General features: G+C 44.1%; 1 protein-coding gene and 1 pseudogene across 12 annotated transcripts in view; one reads left to right on the top strand and one right to left on the bottom strand.

Annotated features, from left to right (window-relative positions):
* Nucleotides 1-11,558, bottom strand: part of WDR20 (WD repeat domain 20) — a 43,627-nt gene extending 32,069 nt beyond the window's left edge. For 2 of the 12 annotated variants that reach the window (XM_039884248.1, XM_039884252.1), the window contains exon 1: nucleotides 11,435-11,548. Coding sequence is in view for 6 of the 12 variants with exons in the window: in XM_039884255.1 (XP_039740189.1) it covers nucleotides 6,027-6,065; nucleotides 11,250-11,498 (288 nt within the window). In the remaining 6 variants the exon portion in view is untranslated. Of the gene's footprint in view, nucleotides 1-1,446; nucleotides 6,066-11,249 lie in introns of those variants that run through there. The other 10 variants (XM_039884255.1, XR_005657640.1, XM_039884256.1 and 7 more) reach the window with 10 other exon arrangements.
* Nucleotides 11,559-21,478: 9,920 nt separating this feature from the next.
* Nucleotides 21,479-21,594, top strand: LOC120619946 (uncharacterized; annotated as a pseudogene).
* Nucleotides 21,595-23,620: the final 2,026 nt, after the last annotated feature.

Genomic DNA, 23,620 nt, shown 5'->3' with positions numbered 1-23,620 from the left:
CTGCAATAAATCCTTTTTCCTTCGGTGAGGAGAACAGACATAAACTAATAATTTTAGGAACATAAGATACAGACACAGTAGAGACTTACAATGGGAGTGAGAAAAGGGAACAGGACTGAGCCATAAGGGAATCCAGTGAAAGACCAGGCAGAGCGGGAGGAACTGGCAAAGGTGGAAGTTGTGACTGGCCAGAGATTTGGGCCAGAAAGGTAGGAAGTCAAAATTAAAGTGACATGACAAGTTTTCAAGAGAAGATGATGGACGGTTCAGATGCTGCTCAGGAGTCAGGAAGTCACGGGCAACCGGTATCCGACGGACCTGGCAGTAGAAGCTGAGTATCCGGTCTCCTGGAGAGACTGCTGCGGCGGGGGGGGGGGCGAGAGGCAAGAAGTCACACTGGGGCAGGAGGACACGGTTTCTATCAGATTAACAGTTTCAGCTGAGGATGAGACCCGGTGTGTCAGTATGGGAGAGAGTGCCAGAGCTGGACCAGAGGAGGTCACTGGGGGTGGACAGGGAAAGCCAAGCCACCACGGAGCTGAGGTGCTGGACGGGCCGCATGGTGGATATGAAACTGCAGGGATGATGGCGGAACCCCAGGGGAGGCGAGGCCATGCGGCAGGTCCCAGAGTCCTCCACCACAGAGGCGGCCGGAGGCTACGAACGGCTGGGGTGGGGGCAGTGGTGGTGGGCCCGGGCTGGCCCAGGGCCACGCTCTGCGGTGCAGGGGCAACTCTGTGAAGCTCTGCCAGCTGGACTGCACCCCCTGAGCTCTCTGGAAAACAAACTGCCACCTCGGGGAGCCCCGGGCATAAGGCCCGCCGTGTTTTAGTTAGCTGAGCTAACGGGGCCCTCAGTCTTACCAGCCTCGCGTCCACCTATTCCACAATCCAGAGGGAAATGAGGAGCAGTGTAAGTCACTGTGCGACTCCTATGATGACGGGGAAGGAAGAAGGGACTGGAAGGGACAGTGAGTGTGAGCTCTTCTTTCCGGGACACCAGGATAAGGACAATGCAGCTTCCAAACAAAGCCCGCTCCCGGCGACCAAGACACTAGACACAGTCTGCTCCCGGGGTGGCCCACAACGCTGGGAGCACAAGATCTGGCTGTGACTAGCTCCTAAGAGCCTTTCGACCAACGCTCGAGGGGCCGGCAGGCCTACCTCTGCGGCCTGGCTGACCAGCACTGGCCAGATGTGGCTGTGACGGGGACTCTGAAAGACGAACTCACTCAGGTAAGTCCACAGAGGGCCGTAACCTCAACCAACTCACCCGTGTGAATCAGACCACGTGCCCACTACGCATGAGCACTGCGACGGACGTGGATGGGTAGACAGTTTCCGCCCTCGAGATTCAGCCTCGTGGGGGAGACAGATTCAAACAAAAAATTCCAACCCTGTGTGAGAAGCGGGGAGGACGCTCACAGTGGTCAGACAGCAAGAGCAGCTTCTAAAGCTCGCGGGACTACGATGCCGCCCGCGCCGGGCTCCCCGCTCTACTGACTCTTCTACCACGAGCTCTTCTTGAGGCTAGGACTGTGCCTGTGACGCCGGGGTCCCCAAACGTGACGCAGTGCAGTGTGCATCTCCTGGCCGCCTACCCGCCCCCCATCTATACACCTAGTCTCCTGTCTGCTGTCTGCTCACACGGCAGCGGCAGCTCGGAGAGGACTCCAGAGCAGTCGGGGTTTAGGGAGCCCAATCCTCCTGCTAAAGGCATGGCTTAGCCAAGACCCGACAACCAGCGCCTCCCACCGCCCCGGGCCACAGGAATGGACTGGCGACCCAGCCTGGGGCAACGAATCAAAGATGTGCTGGGGGCTCCTGTGAAACAATCATCCTTACTCTTCTGAGACAGTCACAAGAGCTGCTCATTGTCACCCTGGATACTGGCTCTCATGCTGGCCCACGTGCTACAGAAATGTGGAGCCCAGAACCTCCACCACCACTGTGTCACCTAAGCCGGGCTGACGCTCAGTGGAAAGCAAAACCGAGAGAATCTCAGCTAAACAGAGCTGGCGCCCTACCCAAAGCACGCCCGAAACCCACACGGCCGCTGGGATTTTCAATGGCATAAGCCAATGCATCCCCTTTAAAGTTTAAACATGTCTGAGTTGGGTTTCCCGTCACTTGCAAACCAAAACATCCCTGACGTTATCATACATTCAAGGCACGCTAAATCCTAAAACCACTAGAGAGTCACTGTCCACCAGCTCCTTTTACAGCACATTCCAATGTTCATCTCTGGCTTCTGAAAAAGTCTTAATTTTAAGCCTAATTCTCAAATATTAAAAAGTAAACCTTTTTTCCTGTCACTTAAACCTTGGAGAATGGCAACTGGTTAACACTTAAATAATAAAACTGTGGCTCAAAATTATCTATAAAAGATTATAAATGAAGATTTATAAGTTTATAATTTTAATTACAAAAAAGAAAATTCTTCACGGCAAACACACACACACACTCTTACACATTACAACATAGATGACAAACTGGGAATAAAAAAATCTGTAATTCATATCACAAAGGACTAATCTCCCTAATACATAAAGAGTTCCTTTTTAAAAACTCAAGATATCCAACAGAAAAATGGGCAAGAGAAATAGAATAGTTTACAGAAAATGAAATGTTTCTCTCTTACTATGTAGAAAGATGCTCGACCTCTTTCGTGATAAGAGAAAAACAAACAAATCACACTAATTTCTCACCTATCGGATCGCATGCAAAGGTATGATAAACAGCCGGTGAGGCTGTGGTGAGACCCGTGCTCTCCCGTGAGCACAGACGAGCACACCCCTCCCTGTGGAGGCCGATCAGATGCCCCCATCAAACAAATACATGCCCCAGCAGTACCATCAGACCCAGCAGCACCTCCTCTGGAAATACATCCTACAGCTATGCCTGCCTCTGTGCAAAATAGCGTGCACTCCAAGTTATCTGCTGCAGCATTATTTGTATTAAAAAAAGATTAACGATCAAGGGTCATCTGGTTAAATAATGGTACACCCATAGTATGAATTTTAAGAAAGCATTAAAGCACGAAGCTTTCCACTTACTAATATGGACAGAAATGAAAACTAAACCTCTCTCAAGAGTTTTATAGTTTCAGGTTGGAACCACATAAATGTTTTACGTAATTAAACACAAAATTAAATTTATTTTACCATATTTGTTGAGGTACAGTTGACATACAAAGAACTGCACGCATTATATGTATACATCTGATGCGTCTGGACATGTGCGAACACCTGTGATACCATCTCTACGATCAAGGTGACAGACATATCCAACGCCTCCCAAAGTCTCCTGTGTCCCTGGTTTTGTTTTTGCTGCGAGAATACTTAACGTGACACCTCCCCTCTTAAGAAACTTTGACGTGCACAACACCGCGTTAACTACAGGTGCTAGGATGTAGAGCAGATCTCTAGAATTTAGTCACTGAGCATAACTGAAACTTACATAAAATAAAATTTAAAACAATCCCTCACGTTCTAAAACTGGGTTACGGTAACAGGTGTGCATCTTGGTACATTTACTAAGATCAGAGAATTGTACCCTTAAAATAGATGGCAAGAAGGTACGATAATCTATCTGACTGGAATAGTGTGAAGAGGCAGAGAAAGGGTTAGAGGAAGCTAGTAGAGACGGCCGCCTCCCCCACTTCGGTGGGCGCAGGGACCACTGGGGCCCGTGAAAACGCAGGCTGCGGGGTGCCGACGCTGGTGGTGCTGGTCTGTGGACCACGCTTTGAGGGTCCCGACAACCTGAAGAGCTTTGCTCTGAGAAGTAGCTGAGAAGTGGGGCGGCAGCCGCCAGAGGCAAAGGCCCCAGAGGGAGTGGGTGGGGGCCAGAAAGGGTCCCCCCTTTTCTAAGATGAAGGAAATAACAACACGTTTGCCGTAGAGCTAGACTTAGCCAAGGTCAGAACGGGGAGCGAGTACTCGGAGGTGTCAGAAGGACGAAGCACCGCACGAAGACAGGAGCGTGCTCGGGACAGTGGCGGTGCAGAGGAGCTCAGCTCGCCGAGCGATGACATGATGAGGGTCCAATGAGGGGTGGGACTGATGCCATCCCACGACTCGAGTCCTGAAAGCGGGTAACACACCAGGAACCCTAAAGGAGGGTAATACGCTCACACAGTACGTTACCTCAGGCGCTGTCCCGAAAGGAAAAAAAAAATACATTTAAAAAATGTTTTTACTGGGAGATCTGGAAGCTCGGATGCAGCCAACACCTAAATGATTACCACTGAGGAGGGGGATCCCATCCCCCACGCCCTGCACGAGCTTTACCCCTCACAGTGCCGCTCACGGCTCAGGAGCCTTCGAAGGCCACATCCTTGGGCCTTGGGCTTCTAGTTCTGCTGGTTTAGAATCCTCTCCCCCTCGGCCCACCCTCCCGCCAGAATTCAGTTCACATGTCACCTTGCTGAAGTCTAAGTTCCCACTGCAATGGGGACAAACACAGCACTGTGAGCGTCTCCTATCTGAAGCAGAGGACCTGCGGGCGCTGTATCCCCCCCTCTAGAATGAGGAAAACAAAGCGCGTGGCGTGGCCAATTCAGAATTCTAGCCCATCGACTGCCGAGGGACAGCCACCAGGCGGCCTCGGAGCCCTCAGACGCATGAGCTACTACTGTACTTTCAAAGCAGTGATGAGTGGAAATGATATTTGATGTGATATGCAAACATCTGTGATTTTCATTGGTGATAGGCACAGGTCTGTTACAACTGTGATTTGTTGCCTATATGTGCAATTGAAGGACAGATAAAATTCAGTTAGAGGTTGTAAAAATAAATATGTAAAATACTTTTCCCATCTGGGTTGACATACCCGCCTCCCCCAAGTTCTATTCAGATGAAGAAGCCCTAATACATGAATATTGTCTAAAATAGCAGACGCCATCTGAACAGCTCACCATTCTTGACTTGTCCACCTCGCCACTACACTGTAGGCACTTTAGGCCAGGGACAATGTCTTGTCTTTGGGTCCACAGGTCCAATAACTGTCAGCTGTAGCCGTTTATTACTCCACCGGACCGTGAGCTCCTTGACGGCAGCGATTCTGTCTCAACAACCACAGAAAGCAGGCACTCAGGGAATCCTGACAGAGGAGTGCGTGCGTGAACACCTCGTCTCCTTGCCTAGACAATCCTCAAGGTCAGGGATCACGTCTCACGCTTCCTTGAGTTCCCAGTCTAGCAGACTGCTTTTCACACAAAACCACTCAAATATTTATTAAATCAAACATTGAGACAAGACAGAGCCTCTGAAATGAAGAACGAAGTGAGTGACGAGAATGGGCGCCTACACCAGATGCGCTACAGCAGGAAAAACGGCAAGCACAGGGCAGCAGAGGACGGGCTGTGACTCGACAGAAGCGAAAGCAGCGCCGGGTCACAGGGATGATCCACAATGTGTTTCTTTGAGAATATGTTCAAGTATTGCTATTCTTACTTTTATTTTTTTAAATATAAAAACTTTATAAATTCCTTCCTCGTGAACGATTACTGCTTCTTATAAAACCTAGTTTCAAGGCCATTTTCCTACTGCTGCAAGATGAAGTGTAGCACAGATTGTCTGGCATGTTTTTAGTACTATATACCCCGTTTTTTGAAATTCGATATTACAAAATGGAATTGACAACACAAAAACGTTACTCGACCTACAAATTACGAATTGGGAGAGAAGCTGTGGAGTTGAGAAAATGCTAAAAGAGCAATGGCCAAACTTCAATCAGAAATGAAGATAAAGCATTTCTGAAATTAGAAATATAAGGCTACGCACTTTTAAATCCACAAAAATGTGATGTGGACACAACGTTCTGGGGCAAATCATCTATTTGAAATCCAACCCAATATTCTTTCACTAGGCAGAGAGCTATTTCTTCACCTTCACGCCTTAATTCCCCTTGACACTTGAACTGCGTACGTCAAGTGTAGAGCACATACCTTCTACTTTACGTTACAGTTATCAGTACAAAAACACAAGTCCTTACAGAGCGGAAATGTCTTCGTTCACCTTCAAGTCATCCACATGAGACAGCAGTACCTTGGATGTAACAGTTCTGCAACAAGCACTTGATGAATGAGGATTCTTTTTTTAACCAAGACATACCTCGTACTCTATTATGAAAAATAGATGCCCAATGTTTAGAGGAAAAGGTCACTTGTCACTGATATTCTCAGATAACTTAAAATGTCCTGAAAATTAAAACTGTGAATGTCTATCAGTTACAGTTATTTCTATTTTTGATGTCTACTCCTAAATAACCAAATAAGGCCACATTTCATATTTCTACACAAACTAACCTTACTGAAATATAAATAAAATTGTTCTCTAAACATCCAATACCACACTACAAAACTCTCCACATTTATTTTTAAAATAAGGTTCTTTAGGCATACAGCCAAACTAGTCAGTGACAAAATCCACCAACTCTGTTTTGATTCTTGCTCAAGTTTTCTACCAGAGTACAATAAAAAATAAATTAAGTCACTAGATGAACTTGAAGATAATAGATGTAGATGACCAGCTTCTGGAGGGCAGATTTTGTCTACACCCAACTTCTAGAGCAGTTCCATCTATCTGGCAGGTGTCCCAAATATTTGCTAAAAGAATGACGCTGATGACTATCTCATGGATTTCACTGATATATTCTGGGAGGTTCTTGCCATTGCTAACATCCACCCATGGAGTCTTTCAAAATCTCATTATCATCCTCTGCTTCAAGGTATCACATGAAAGTTTCTCAAGCCTCCTGTAAGGATAAATTAAGATGTTTTTCCTTCAAGATCTAAGATTCTATAGTCAAATAACAAAACATTTATTACCACTTCAGAAGTTTTTAAGTACCCCTTAATGGGGAAAAAAATAGATTTCTACTCGGTTCCACGTGTCCTATTAAATTAAGTACAAAATTTCTCAGAGTACATTTGATATAAAAAGTTCTAGGCGTCTAAGCTTCCTTCTACACTATAAATGGGGAGCACAGAGGTGTGAAAATTACAAATGGGGAGAAAGGTGTGAACATGACCTTCTCTGGAGCAGTCCAGCATCTAAAACTAGTCTGTGGAAAAAAACCTTTCGAAGCATCCAGATCCCCACCCCTTCCACCCCCCCGCACAAAGCATGAATTCCTCCATCACCAACGGGGGGTCCTGCAGTCTAGTCTTTGCCAGACACAGAATATTTTCTGCACAGAATACTCATTCTCTCCCAAGCCAACCCAATTCCCTCTTGGATAACTCTGGCTCTAAAAATATTTTCGCTGTTATTAACCAACTCTCTGGCCCGGACTTCATCAAAGCTTTTTCTAGCACGAAGACCTAGAATCACAATGTGTTCAACTTGCTTTCACAAACAGTCCACTCTACCCAACTCCTTTTCAAGAAGGCGGCAATGAATCCAAGACGTGAAGGCATCTTCCCAATAGAAAGATGAATTTTTCATTTAAAAATTGAGCACAGAATCACACAACCTTAGGAGGTGAAAAGGCCTCAGAAGCCATCTAATTCTACTCCTCACCTACTGTGGGAATTGCTTCAACAACATCTCTGTGGCCTGGAATCTTAAGATGGGGGTGGGGGTGGAGAGTAAGGCTCTGTGACTAGATGCCAACTGATTCTGAGTAGATACAGTTTTACAAAGTTGTCTGTACACAGATCTGGTAGGTAGCATGGCGACGGAAGTAGATCAAGAGTAATCTGCGACATCTGGTTCCTTTCCATTACTTCACTGATTCTTGCGACACAGTTTCCCAGTTGTAAAAAGCTAAATTTGTAACCTATTAACAATAATTTTAAATGTCTTTTAAAAGATGTGAGCTACTAAAAATACCTGTTACTTTGGGACCCAAAATTGATTAGAGTTTTCAGCTTCTAAAGATCTTTTTAAAGTATGACATAGATGGACATGAATGTTTTATTCTATGCTGGACACTCTGCTGGGCACTGGGAAGACAAAAGACATGGTCTCTATTCTAAGGGAGCTTTGTTTAAAGAGACAGTCACCCAGAGAACTACAAATTTTTTAAAGCGCCAGAAAGGCAAAGTACAGGATGCTGTGAGAACACGTAACCGGGAAAAGAACTGGTCTAGCCTGGGAAGTCAGAGAAGGATTTGCTGAGGAAGTGACATTAAAGCTGAGATCTGAATGGCTGCCATTCACATTTATGTAAAAACAGGTCTCCATAAAATGCAAGGGTTGCTCCAGTAAGCCCAGCTACCTTTGGCATCTTTATCCTAAAACAACCACTTTTTCAAAAGAGGAAAGCAAGGCATGCTATAAAAAGGGTTGAAAGCTTGTAATTCAAAGCCCTTTATGGGGAAAAACAGGGTCTTACTTGTGTCTGGGTACCCCACATTACCTCGCCTCATATAATCTTCATCAGAGTAGTAACGCAAATCTTTGTTGCAATGATTAGTGTCAGTATTAAATCGACGTTCATATTATCTTTAGCTGAGCAAAATAAATTCACAAAACTACATCTCCTCACACAAAAAAACCCATTCTGAACTTCAGTTGTGAAAAGATGCTTTCGTCTACCTCTCAAGACTGCCACCGAGATCCAACAAGGTGTAGGTGGCCAAATGCTGGGCAACTTCTGAAATGCTGGGAGTATACGGCATCCATGGCATCCACGTGACCAAAGGCCCAATAAGTCTCTTCTCACTAAGAAAGTTCTCTAGATTCAGTTGTGCTTCATTTTCCTTGTCGTGAGAAAACATGAGCACATGCTCTCTCGCCCTGACTTTCTCTGAGGGGATGAGACTGCATAAACTCGCAGGTCCCTTCTAGCTCTAGAAACTGACCTGCGAATGTTTTTAAAGGGCCAAGACTACCTTCTCGGCTCAGATGTTAAGACTACCTCCTCATCCACTCCATTCCTCCACGACTCCATCCTTTCAGCCAAGGCAGCATAGTTCACGGTTTGTTTTTTAAGACCTATTTTCACTCATTTTACACACAGATTTAAGTTGAATGTCTTCCTCCAGATTAGACCTTCTGAATGATCTGAAAAATTGTAAAATTTTATGTGCCTCAAGGAAAAATTGAAAAAAACGATAGTCAAAATGACCGACTGTCAAAAACAGATCTGTATCTCCTAACCCCAAAAAGTAAATTTTGGTTTCTAATTAAGGGAAATTACCTGCTCTGTTTCACAATCAGAAAATAGTCACAAAAACAATCGCTTCTACTCGGAAATAATGAATGCAAACTCATTCACGGGGAAAAATTTTTTTAATTACAATGGCTAGAAGAGTTGAAATGTCCACCATATGATGACAATATATCTACGAGATATTACCATATGAAAATGAAATTTTACAAAAAAATAAATTAATATAGCGCTCGAATTATACAACTAAAGGTAAATTTACATGTTTAAGATTTTGTCTTGTTTACAATAATTTTTTGGTGTAGTTCTGAACAGCTCTCCTAGTTTTACCCTTTGCTGATAATATCGCACTAAAAGAGAACACTAGTTGATACTTCCAGGGGGGGCTCCCAGATCCAGGTAACTCTGCTACTAGACGCTTCAAAAATAATATGTGTAACGCCTACACTAATAATTGCTAGGAAATTTTGTTTTCAAGCACTTTTTTATTTTATATAAGTAAAATTTAATAATTTAAAATTCTAAACTTATTGCCAAGGAAAAAGCTGATCCTTTTGGTCCTGATTATCGATGTCGAGATAGCAGCTTCCTGTTTGACAGTTAACTCCTAAAGCTTATTTTAATGATATTTTACATTTACTGTTTCAGGTCTTTAAAGTTCATTACGGTCATTATATTATAAAGTACAATGCGTGTACTGCGACATTCCCTTTTTAAAGAGGTGCGCACAGAAGTTAAATAACTTGTCCAAGGTCACCCAACAAGTCGGCGACAAAGTTGGGAGTAGGACTAAAACCTCAGCTCCTAGACTGCTAAAGACTCACAATTTCTCAATTCCAAAAGAGAAAAAAACAAAGTCGAGCGATTTTCTTTCAGGATCTTGTAACAGCGTACCTCAAAGACAGTGGCACACTTACAAACAGGAATGAAAAAGATTCACCTTGAACAAATGAGACAACTTGCTACATTTAGATACCACTGTCATTTCCTACTGTTTTGAACCAAGCAAAAACGTACTGTTCTGGATATACTAAATCTTAGAGAATGTTCACTCCTCGCTATGTACGATTTATTTTCACACTAACCAAACAGTTATAAATTAATCTGGTACCACCTTTTCTCACGCCTCGGTGCTGTGGGGGCATTAATTTCTTCCTCCTTCCAAGAGTCAAGTCAAAGACCACATCTCTCAAAAGCAGAGCTCAGTGACAACAAAGTTACGTTGCCAATGAAAGGAAAGCTCTAATAAGTTGCTTCTTTTAAAGAGAGAATTTTTAAAGACGATTACACACTTCACAGAATTACTGGTAAGTCGCCCGCCAAGAATAGTTCTTGTAAAGTAGCTTTTAAGGCACAGCCCTCCCTGTTTGGGACACAGTCTGACTCGTCGGACAGGGCTGATCTGGGCACGCTCACACAGAAGCCTTACGAAGCAGCTTAGTTCCCTGAAAACAACATTTCGACCTCGCAACCGTAACAATCAGCCTTTCCATACTATCAGGGACAAGACGACCCTCTTTAACGACCTCTCCCGAGGAGGTTCCGCCGGCGGAGGCAGTGACAGCGGCCCTCCCTCCGGCGTATTTGTAAACAGAAAGCGCTAACACGAGAAGGAGCGGCTCCCAGGAAGTGTCAGTGCGGCAGCAGGCGGAGGAGCCCTTCGTGCCGAGCAGCTCCTTCTGACCTCGTCTCTAGTCCCCCGCTGCCCGGCCCGGGGCCCGCCTTCCCGACCTTCCCGAACCGCCCGTTCTCTAACCCAGAGCGAGACTCCCAACCCTGCCGGGAGGCGAGGCATCTCTTCCGGGGACTCGCAGGCCCGCTCCCTGGCCGTGACAGAGCCTGACAGATCCTGCCAAAGGGGAGGCAGCCGGCCCCTTCTGGGGCCTCCCAGACGGAACCCCGCACCCCACGGTCCCTTTCCACGGCCCCCACCCCCTCGAAACGCCACCGCCACCGCCCTGCTCACTCCTGAATCCCCCTTCCTCAGGAGCACCCCGGTGGAGTTACCGGCCCACTCAAAAGTAAGAGCGACGGCCACCCCTATCTGTCACCCTGGCCCCCGCTGTCACCGCCCTGCTCCCGGCCTTCGCCCACGGCGCTGGCGGGCCCCGGCGACGCCCGGGTCGGTACCTTGCGGACCCCCTTGTAGATATAGAAGTAGAGCTCCCGGCCCACATTGAAGCAGAGGCGGTCGCCGTTGCCAGACTGGTCGTTGAGGTTTACGAAGGAGACGCGGACAGGGTTGGATCCCTGCGAGTTGAAGGGCACCCGGTTGGGCCGGCTGTACTCCGAGTGCGGCAGCAGCTTGTACAGACCTTCCCGGGTGGTGAACTGGGTCTTAATCTCGTTCATCTCCTTCCCTCCTCCCTCCGTCGCCATCTTGGAAAGCAGCGTTCATCCTGCCCGAAGTGCCCGGATCACGCCCTCCGCGCAGGCGCCGTCGCGGGCGCCGCGCTCCCCCGCCGCGTCCTCTGGCCCCGCCCCCCCGCGGGCCGCCCCGCGGAGGCCGGCCGAGGGGGAGGGGCGGGCTTGCGCGGCCCGACTGCGCAGGCGCGCTCACCTGGCACGCTCCGGGCCGCGGGGCGCCCCAGGCTCCTCCCCTGGGCGCGGCTCGGGGCGGCCCCGCCGGGGCGCAGGTGAGGCCCGCCCCGCCCGCGTGCGGCCCGCGGTGCACTCCCCCCGCCGCCCCCGCCGGGGCAGAGCCGTGAGGGTCGGCCGCGCGGTGGCTTCGGAGCCGCGTCCGCCTGCGGCCCTGCCCTGAGGCGCCCCGGACCCGGCGGGCGGAGGGAGAGAGCCGCCTCGGAGCCGGCGCGCGCGGCCCCGGCCGTCCTGCCTCCGCGAGGGGCCGGGCCTCTCCCCTGGGACTCCCCTCCGCCGTCCCGCGCCTCCGTCGGGAGCCCGGCTCGGCACCGCCCGGAGTCGGTTTCCGAGAAGGTACCGAAGGACCCTGGTTTTCCGCTTCGCCGTTTTTTTAGGCGGGGTGGAGGGAGCGGAGTCTCTGTTTGCAAGTCCCGTATCTGAACACCCATCACAGTGAGCGCTGGCCAATTTCAGGGAAGGTGGGTTGTGGTGTCACTGCTGTTGAAGGTTGTCTTCGCCGAGTGTTGCGGGGAAAGCGGGGAGGAGAGGCGACTGGCTTTTGGAACCAGAGACCGAGTCTAAGCGGGATTCCCTTCTCTTGCTCAAGCGTTTAATAAGAGCCCGTAAAAAAAAAAAAAAAATAGAGACCACTGATTTACAGAAAAGACTCGAGTGAAATCTGCGAAATTGTTTACTGTGCTATGTCTAGATATGTAAGGACGGGCACATGGGTTGACGATTAAACAATTACCGTTTTTATGCCTGGGTTGCTTGGCACGTTACACTGGAATGAGAAAGCTTTTCAAATGACAGAAACGTTCTGATAGAATTTGGGGCTGGGGGGAGCCAACATTTGTTACACCAAGAATGAGCGGTTCCTTTAAGTTCAGATCACAGCTGGAGGGTCACAAAAGGAGTGGAAGGAGGTTAAGTCCTAAAGTAAGAGGAGTCTAAATCATAGACATCTTAGTTGTTACAAAGCAAGTCGACGCCGGCAGAAGCACTGCGGATGACGTAATAATGCGTTTGACACTAACGCCCTGTAACCGTTGTACGTGTTGGCAGAAAAGCGCTAGAGTCAAACGCTACTTAATAGATCCCTAAATATTTAAAATTTTTGTTATTATTGTTTTGATGTTATCTGCGTTTACCTAAAAGTTAAATAGATATCAGAAGTCTTTTTAAATACCAGGATGTCTTCTGGGGTCACCATGGATTTATCCCAATTTTTCTATAACCGTGGTTTTTTACATTGAAAATATGTGTTCATAATGATCACCTTGAGGGATAGTGACATCCTGAATCATCTAAAAATAATTCAGCTGTGGTCCCTAGTTATCAAGGAGAAAAAAGCGTAATGATACGTGGAGGAAAAAAGTAACTCAGCAAGCAAATATTAAAACAAAAAAATGTATTAGCCCTCAATTAACCACAGCCCTCGATTACCCATAATACCTGTATTCCTCAAGCATTCTTTTAAGTTTTATTCTATATCAATTCAACGTATTTTATTGTGATCACAATAATAGGCTGTTCACTTTGCCCCATCCAAAGCCTTTGAATAATTTCTGTTCCTAATACTTTATATCTTGTAGTTTTTTTCCCTACACTCGAAGATTCAGTAGATAACACCTGAATTTATATAACTAACTAGGCCTGACCTGAAGTTCATTTCTGATTTTCAGTTTCAAACCAGGAATTTCTCATTGGATTTGTGCCTCAAATTCATCATCCTCTGAATCTTGTCAGTTCCCTTTCCTTTTCTTCAAATTCGAATCATTATATAATGGATTTATGAATAATTTCCTAAATTTCACTTTTCCTCAACTTTGCTTCTATAAACAACTTCCAAATTAGTTTTCATAATACTTTAGACATTATATTCTCTTGCCAAAAAACTTTTAAGCGACTTGCAATATCTGTAGTATTTAAGTCATACACCAAACAATTCTCACCCTGTTCGAAAGTATCGTATAAATCCTGCATTCTAGTCAAACTGTTCTGTTCTCACCCTTAGCTCTTTCTCTTGCTTGAAAAGAACCTTCTTCCCTCTGCTTTCCCTTCATAGCCTGTTCTTCAAGAACTAGTTTAAGTCCCAGCTTCACCAAGCCTTTCCCAAGCCCCGGGTGATAAAACCATATTTGAAACCAAGGATTCTCAATTTAGAATTCATAGCTGGCTTCAAGGAGTGTTTGAAATCCTTGTAATTGTATTCAAAATTTTATGCACATGTTCATTATCATCAGAGTCTATAGCTTTCATCAGGTTTTCAAATACGCATGACTACATTTCCCCCGAATTTAAAAATTACTCTCTCAACCTCTGGGGCACGTCTCCGAGCTTTCATCTGTTATGTGTAATATCCAAAAACATTACCTACTTTTGGTATTTGTCAGCATATGCTAATTGTCTTGTATTGATATTTATCCTTTAGTATGTACTTACTGCTTTCACCCAGATTATATGCGCACTCAAGGATGCGAGGGGCCTCGCTCAAATTCTTTGTATCCTGAAATATTTATCTGAGTGCCCACATGCGCCACTCTGTTCGAGCCTTTGGGATGCATCAGCAAACAAAAATCCCTCACTCATGGAGTTTATATTCTTGCAAGGAAAAGACAGAGGTTAAGCAACCAACACAAAGAAAACGGAATAGCGATTGTGCTAGACGAAGCAGAGCAAGATAAAAGGGGGATTGGGAGTGTGTTGGGTAGTTTGCAGTTTAAAATATGGTGGTCAAGATAAGCCTCACTGAGAAGGTGACATTTCAGCAAAGACTTGAAAAAGGTGCGGGAGTGGGCCGTGGGAAGGTCTGGAGAAAGAGCTGTGGCAGAGCCCCCAAGGCAAGAGTGTGCCAACATGTTCCAGAAACAGCACGTGGGCCAGTGCAGGGTTTAAGAATCCGTGTGTTTGCTGGTTTGATTGTAGACTAAGGGAAGCAAGCGTGGAAGGGGAGGCCACCTCGGAGGCTAACTGCAGTATTCCAGGCCAAAGGCAGTGGAGGCCTGGACTAGGGGCGGTAGCAGTTGAGACAGAGAGGTCAGAGAATCCTAGCTATGTCCTGAAGGTAAAGCCACTAACTAGGATTTCCCAGCGGATTAGATGTGACTTGTGGGAGAAACGGAGGAATCAGAAACGACTCCAAAGTAGACGAAAGCAACTGGAGGATGGAGCTACCGTTCGCTGAGATGAGAAGTCTAGGGAAGAGCAGCTTTTGAAAGGAAAACAGTTCCGTTTTGAACGTGTGGGCATGAGATGTCTGTTAGGCATTTGGAAGACATGGCCAGGAGGCAGTTGAATAATCAGATCTGGAGAGAAGTCTCAGCTGCCGATCTGTGTTTGGCCATCATTAGCTGATAGATGGTGTTCGAAGCCCAGATACCACCACCAAGGGGGTGAGTATGAAGTGGGATGGTCCAGGGGGTTGGGAAGAAATGCATACCATTTTTTTTTTTGAAATTTAACACCTGTGGAGTATTCTCTTTAGGTCAAATATATTGTTTTCAGAAACAGATTAATTCATTAAGATGCAAAAAAGCATGTTTGTTTGGTTTTTAAACTTTGAGGAGAACGAGTTTGCCACAGTGACCTACCAAAGAGAAATAAGCATAGATGGGTATCTTTAGGAACCACATTTGAAATCTTTACTGACTCACTTTGTGAAGTAACCAATGTCTCCGATTTATCTTGTTGGATGAGCTTACTCTATTATTACATTATGATTCAGTACTTCCTTGTGAGACCATTATGGGACCTGAAAACAAATTTGGAAAACATCCCGTCACATAGTGTCCTTAATGCAGCACTCCCACTTTCTGCCTCCGATCTGCAGAATGGTAAAGCTGACACATCATTAGGATTGCCAAATGACGACACGTTTTTAGATACAAGTTGATCTTGTACGAAGCTTATTCCTTCCTAAATAGTCCTTATTAAGTGGATGCAATACTTTATTTCACACATATCTTGAAATATGAGAGCTGCTTTAAGCTCTTTTAAGGTCTTCAGATACAGCGCATTTTGTGAATGCGTACTGTGTGTGCATTATGCCAAGTGCTTACACCCGCTTGCATTTCCATGTACCACCTTATGAAGTAGAAACCATTATCCCCATTTTACAAATGAGAAAACTAAGTGTAATGAAATGACTTGTTTAAGTCACTACCCTCAAGCTAGGTATTAGCAGAAACAAAATTTGAATTCAGATCTCGAAAGAGAAACATCTTGGAGTAAAATTTTTTAAATACTTGTTTTTAAACTGTACATTACTAAAAGGGGAAGGATAGCAATTCAAGTGAAACAAATGTATTTTTTAAAATTTAATTTAAAAAGCCTCAAAACTAGAAGAGACAACCCATAGAATGGGAGAAAATATTTGTAAATCATACATCTGATAAGGTACTTGCATATAGAATATAGAAAGAACTCCTACAACTCAAAAAACAACCTAAATTTAAAATGGGCAAAGACTCAGAATAGACATTTCTCCAAAGATATGCAAATGACCAATAAGCACATGAAAAGATGCTCAACATCACTATCTTCAGAGAAACGCCAATCGAAACCGTAATAAAATGCCACTTCCCTTCTACTAGTGGCTGTCATCAAAAAGACCGATAATAGCAAGTGGAGCATGCGGAGAAATTCAAACCCTCACGCTGCTAGCAGGTGTTAAACAGCGCGGCCGCTTTGGAAAGTAGTCTGGCATTCCTCCAACGTTTGAACAGGTACCATGTGACCAGCAGTCCCACTCCTAGGTATGTACCCAAGAGAACTGAAAACATGTCCACACAAAAGCTTATCCACGAATGGTCATAGCAGTATTAGTCATAATAGCCAAAAAGTAGCAACATACCACATGTCCATTACCTGATGAAAGGATAAACAGATGTGGTACGTCCATACAGTAGAACATTATTCAGCCGTAAAAATGAAGTACCGACACATGCTACAACGTGGATAAACCTTGAAAACATTATGCCAAATGAAAGAAGGCAGACACAGAAGGCCACATGTTGTATGCTTCCATTTATATGAAATGTCAGGAACAGGCAAGTCTGTAGAGAGAGAAAATAGGCTAGTGGTTGCCTAGAGATGGGAGGGGGAGGGGGAGGGGAAAGGAAGAAGGACTGCTAACGAGTACGGGGGATGACGAAATGTCCTAACACTGATTGTGTGAATAGTTGCACAGTTCTGAATATGCCGAAAACCACTGACATACACTTTAAACGGGTAAATCGTACGTGCTGTTAAATCAAAACTGGAACAAACTCTGTGTAGTGCCCAATATATCTCGTGAACAGCTACTTAATCATTGGGAATTGATACTAGGTGGTTTGGACATACCCGGTAAATGGAAGCGTTAGGTATTGTTTGGTCTAAGGGTGACATGAAGAAATTATTGAGACACTAAGGACTCCGAGAACCAGGCAGGCTGGAATCTGCCAGAGGCGTGAGCCCCGCTCCGTTTCCAAGTTCTACCTGCGTTTTTACCTCCCTCCGAAGCCGTACGCTCTTCTAGGATCGAAGGGAGTGGTCCGTCTGTTCCAAACGAATTTCCCCACCGTGCTCTCGTGGTCAGTCCCTCTAGGACACGGCTCTCCAGCCATGTTACCGGTTCTCCTGGGCAGGACCCCCCCCACACACACACTGTGCGGCCCCTCCCATGCCACATAAACGGAGCTGAGTGGGGACAGTGCGGCACAGAGGAAACCACGGGCAGTTCTGCCCCAGAGTTTGGCGGTGATGCTGCTGGTTGTCAGCAGAACTTCTCTCTTTCTCCAGTTACAAGCGAAACACCTCTACCTACTCCCCACGCCTCGGGTCCCAGCCTTAGAAGACGCACAGCTGCCTCCCACCCCGCGTATAAATACGAGTCCACATGTGCTGTCTTCATTGTCTTCGGACCTAGGGATAAGACAGGTGGGCTCCAAAACATAGTAATGAAGGAAAAAATAGAGAAGGAAGATGAGAGAATCAGTTGTCACAGGCTGTGACATCTGTCACTCACAGACACAGAACCAGTTGAATTATTAAAGTATTCTTAGAACTGGGCCCTAATTAAGACATCCCTTTTGTAGACAGAACTCGTGGTAGCTTTATTTTTCATGGTTAAGCTCCATTTCTCTGTTCAATGACAGCCCGTTCAAGGAGCCCAATCAATATTGTGGGTTTTATCTCTTTAGAGATTAGAGCGAGGACGTTCAAGCTTAATAGCCTCAATAACAATTTCTACCTTTTATCTGAGAGCCTTAAATGGGGAAGGGAGAGGAGATTGGAAAGAGCTGGTATGCAGTACGAAAAGAGAAGCAACGTGCTGCTCGCACACGATTCGAGGAGCAGCGCTCAGGTCCCCAGGAGGGCCTGGCCCACACTGAGGAGCCGGTAAAGCCGAGGGATTTCTAGCCATTGACGCCTGCAGTGTTTGGGGGCCTGTGCCAGGAAGTGACATGCACTTGGTTGTTTAAAAATCCGTTTAGGAGTTCCTATTTGGAGAAGTGAGTTTATGATCTTAAAAAGCTCTAGTCCAGGGCAGCGTAGGGCGTGTTCTCTGAAGATTATTGTAAAAGGAGAACGTGTCTGTTGCCACCCCAGTTAGGCTTGGCGTTTGCTGAGGGAGGAGCCATTCTTTCTACTCTTTGTAATTAGAAGAATCCCCTTTTAGATCGTGAAGCACACAGTAAATGCTTAACAAACACTGAACTGAATTTCTAGTTTTCTTCTTTTCCATCTCCCTCATATTTTTATCTTTTTTTCCCTTTCTCTTCCTGGTATTTCTGTTTTTTTTTTATTTCTCTTCCTGGTGTTTCCGTTCCTACGTGCTCCCTTGCCGAGCTGTAGTGCTTGTGGTTCCTCATACCTGTCACACCTGTACTTTCGCGCCTTTCCATGAGCTGGATTCCCGTTCCCTCTGCTCATCGGAGGGGATAGGATGCTGCCTCATCCTTTAAACCTTAACTAAGAAGCCACCTCTGCCAGGTATGCCCTTTACGCTGCCAGTTCATCCCTCAAGTTTCAACTTCAAGGCCGCTTTCTTTGGGAGGCCTTCCCTGACACCCCGAATTTAAGTGATCGCACGTTATGATTTTCTTAGCATTGTTAATTCCCTTTATGGTACATATCACAGTACTATATTCATTTAATGAATATATCCATATTCATTACGTATCCACGCATACTTGTATGTTTGCCTAAATAGCATCCGCTCCCCAAGTGGACTATAAGTTCTCTGAGAGCAGGGATCTTGTCTTTTTCGTTCAGCATTTTCTATCTGCACTGGGGCTGGACTTTCAGTAGGTGGTCAGTATACTTCTGCCAGATGACTGCCTCGCCTCCTTTAAGAAACAGTCTCCAGCTTTTAGCACTTTGCATTAATACTTAACTGCTATGGCATCGATCTCATTGCTGTCTCATCTCACTAGATTGTCAGCTCCACATGATCATAGGTCACAGACTTGAAAACGTGCTCATTCGTGCTTGCCTTTCTCCAACCTTCCCGCTGAGTTTAAACTCTGCCTTAGGGTCACGTTGCTGTGCTTTCGGATAGCTCTGCTTCCAGCTTTTTGGGGTTGTGAGGGCTCAGCCCCTTATTTTATGTATTTGGCTTTCAGGTAAATATTTAGCATGCCCATTGTCACTTCCTTAGTCCCCGCTCGGTCCAGTTCCCTCTCCCCAAAAAACAAAACACTGTCCTAATCTTTATTTAGTAAGATGGACTATTGAATTTGCTAGAGAGGTTTTAACAGCATAAGAGTTATCAACTGGATACTTATTGGGACCCTAGATCTGTTTATTGGAATAAGAAAAGATTATGAATTTGGTCATTGAACAATTTTTCTTTTTACCGTGTCTTTCATATAGAGCAGTTTTATAGTAATTGGTACTTAGTAACTTCAGTGGATCGAACATATACCCAAAAAAGAGCATTGGACTTAAGGTCAAAAGACATGACATGACTAGAGGACATACAAATGGCCAACAAATATATGAAAAGATGCTCAACATCACTAACTGTTAGGGAAATGCAAATCAAAACCACAGTGAGATACTATCTCACACCTGTTAGAATAGCTATAATCAACAGGACAAGTGATAACAAATGTTGGAGAGGATGCGAAGAAAAAAGAACCCTCATACACTGCTGGTGGGACTGCATATCGGTACAGTCACTATGGAAAACAGTATGGAGGTTCCTCGAAATATTAAGAATTGATCTACCATATGATCCAGTAATCTCTCTACTGGGTATTTACCCCAAAGACTTGAAAACCCATATCCGAAAAGATATCTGCACACAGATGTTCATAGCAGCATTATTCACAGTGGCCAGGACATGGAAGCAACCAAAGTGTCCTACAACAGATGATTGGCTAAAGAAGCTGTGGTACATACATACAATAGAATATTACTCAGCCGTAAGAAGAGATGAAATACTGCCATTTGCGATAACATGGATGGACCTCGAGATAATCATGCTAAGCAAAAAAGGCCAGACAGAAAAAGTTGAAAATCACATATCACTTACACGTGGGATATAAACCTAAAAGCAACAAATGAACAGGACAAACAAACAGAGACTCATGGACATGGAATATAGACTAGTGGTTGCCAGAGGGTAGAGGTGGGGAGGAAGGGGGAGGTAGATGGGGTAAAGAGGGTCAAATATAGGGGGATAGGGAGGAGGGTGAAGTGGGTAAAGGGGATCAAATATATGGTAGCTGTAGGAAACAGGACTTCAGTAAAGAATAGAATATATAGATGTCAAATTATAATGTACACCTGAAAATTATATAATTAACCAATGTTACCCCACTAAACTTAAAAAAAAAAAAGACATGACATGAGTTCTGTTCATGATCCCATTACTTAATGTATTGAAAGTGCTAGCCAGTGCAGTAAATGAAAGTTCAAAGTGAAATTATTATTTAGGACTACATGTTGGAAAACATTTAAGAGGGTCAACTGAAAAGCTCTTAAGAAACAATAAGATAGCATAATAGGGTACCAGGTTATAAAATTAATATTCAAACATCAGTAACTTTCTCATGTCAGAATAATAACTAATTTAAACATAGCAAAAGAAAATACCAGACTCGCAATAACAAAATAAGATACGGGAATAAACTCAAGGTTGCCTGTACCCATCAGGGAAGTGGGGGCCTTTGCTGGACTGGTGTGAATGGTGCCCCCTGTGTCTCTGAATATACCTAGACAGTTTTCAGAAACTATTTGAAGAGTGTCGTAAAACTGTGAAGAAACTAAAGTAATTAAATGAAGACAACATTGTAAAAACGCCGGTTCCTTCTGAAGTAATGTATGAACTGAATACAATCCAAATCTAAATCAACAGAATTTTCTTAGAACTTGTCAAAATAAGTGAGATAAGTCAGACAGAGAAAGATAAATACTGTATGGTATCTCTTAATATGTGGGATTTTAAAGAACTCAAAACTCAGAGCAGGTGGGAGTCAGCAGGGGCTGGGGGTGGAGCAGTAGGGTTATTGCAACTAGTAAGTAAGTCCTGGAGATCTAATACACAGTACGAGGATTATAGACAACAAAACTGCATTATAAACATTAAACTCGCTAAGAGAATAAATTTTAATTGTTCCTACCACTAGAAAAAATGATAATTATGTGACGTGACAGATGTTAGTTACTGCTACAATGGCACTCATGTTACAATATAATCGTATCTCTCCCCCAAAAAAGAACTTGTTAAAATTATTCTAACATGCAGAAGGTCCTGGGTTCACGCCCCAGTGGAGCCACAGTCCATGGTCTACAGCCATGCCACCCTGAACAAGCCCGACGTCTGATCTCAGAAGCTAAGCAGGATTGGGCCTGGTTACTACTTGGATGGGAGACCACCTAGGAAGACCAGGTGCTGCAGGCATAAATAATAATAAAAAAATAAAAAATAAAATTATTCTAAATTTAATTTGGAAGCATAAATAAGAATCACTGTGGAAAATTCCGAAAAACAAAAATAATGTTGGAGGGAAGAGGACCTTTCAAATATTGATATGTTATAAAACATCTTTAAAATATCAATGGAATAAAAAAAGTGATGGAATATGATAGAGTACAGAATTAGACTCCAGTAAAAATCGACATTTGATAAAGATGGTGGGGTTAATTTAATAAACTAGCCATTTACAATAAAATAAATATTGATTCCTGTTTCCCTCCTTATTCCAAAATAAACTCCAGATAGATCGAAGACTTAAATATAAAATGAACCGTAAGAGTCCAAAAAGAAACTATTTGAATAAATATATTTGTAATCTTGAAATGGGGAAGGCTTTTCTAAACATAGCCCCAAACTCAAGCCGTAGGATATTTTTATTCTTTATCTTGCATGGCACAAAACACCATTTAAGAAGACAACAAACTTGGAAAAATATTTATAACACATATGGCAAGGGAATAACATCCCTAAAAATAAAAATGCTTCTCTAAATCAATTAGAAAGGAAAAATAACCCAGTAGGAAAAAACAGGGAAAGGACACAAGCAAGCAATTCATGAAAGGTGTATTTATCAAACTTTTTGTTTATGACTTCTAAGTTTGTTGTTAAACCTGGAAAGAACTTACCCACTCCAAGATGCTCAACTTTTCTAATGATGAATGAAATACAAATTAAAACGAACAAGTTTTACTATCACTTTGAAAAATACCAATTATCAATATAAAATTGATAATAGTGTTGCCACAGATTTTTGTGTTGTCAAAAATATTAAGAAACAGGCACTTTTTATTCTCTATTGATAGGAATATGAATTATTATTTGGAGGGCAACTTGATAATCACTGTCAAAATATTTATCGTAGTTATGCGATTTGACTGAACAACTGCAATCCTGGAACCTGCTCTCACAAAGGTCCAAAGTTTACGTGTATAAGGATTTTCACAGAAGCATTGTCCTTAGTAGTGATATATCAGAAATTACCTAAATACATATCAACATGGAATTAGGTAAGTTATGGAAATTCCATACACTGCGTCTGTTAAAAAGTAAATCCATAGGTACTGACATGGAAAGATGCCCAAAATCTATTAAAGAAAAAACAATGAGTTGCTAATGAATATATATCATATGATCTCATTTCTGAAAAGGTAAAAACACACAGGTTTTTTAAGCCCTGCGTCTGAGAACCGACTTCATTTCTTATTCACTTTGGAGAGTAACCTCTCAGAACCTATTTTCTTGTTCGTAAAGTATTACATACCTCTTATGTATGTGAAAAGGCTCAGAAGACAAAATGCATATAAAAGCTCTTTGTAAATGGAAATATACTATATAAATATATAGTAGTCAAAACTCTTTAATCATCCATATTCTAATAAAACCGATAGACCTATAATTATTATTTTTGAACTTGATAATGTAATGCTTATTTTTTTGGTCTGTATAAGCAATTCTTAAATTTTTAGTGGGTAATAGACCCCTTTGAAAACCCCATGAGCGCTTCAAACCCCATTCCCCAACCCAAATACATACACATACCAAGTTTTACATATAACCTTAAGGGTTTCATAGACACTTCCTCAAAACACAGAAATGCCCTGGGTTCCTGCTGTAAACTCTGGTCTTCAAGATGCATAAAGATGAGGAAAACATTGCGATGCTGTTATGGATTGACTTGTGTTCCCCCAAAAGGTATGTTAAAGTTCTAACCCCGGTACCTATGAATGTGGCCTCGATTGGAAATACGGCCTTTGCAAATGTACTCAAATTCAGATGACATCGTTAGGGTGAGCCCTAATCCAACATGACTGATGTGATAAGAAGAGATACACAGAGTCATGAGGTGAGGGCACCATGTGACTTAGGGACAGCAACTGAAGTGCTGCAGCTGCAAGCGAGAAACGCCCAGGATTGCCAGCCACCACCAGAAGCCAGGAAGAGGCAAGGAAGG

This window comes from Pteropus medius, unplaced genomic scaffold (assembly GCF_902729225.1).
Source record: "Pteropus medius unplaced genomic scaffold, Ma_sr-lr_union100, whole genome shotgun sequence".
NCBI classification, from domain to species: Eukaryota; Metazoa; Chordata; class Mammalia; order Chiroptera; family Pteropodidae; genus Pteropus; species Pteropus medius.
This window is presented reverse-complemented; position numbering and strand designations above follow the sequence as displayed.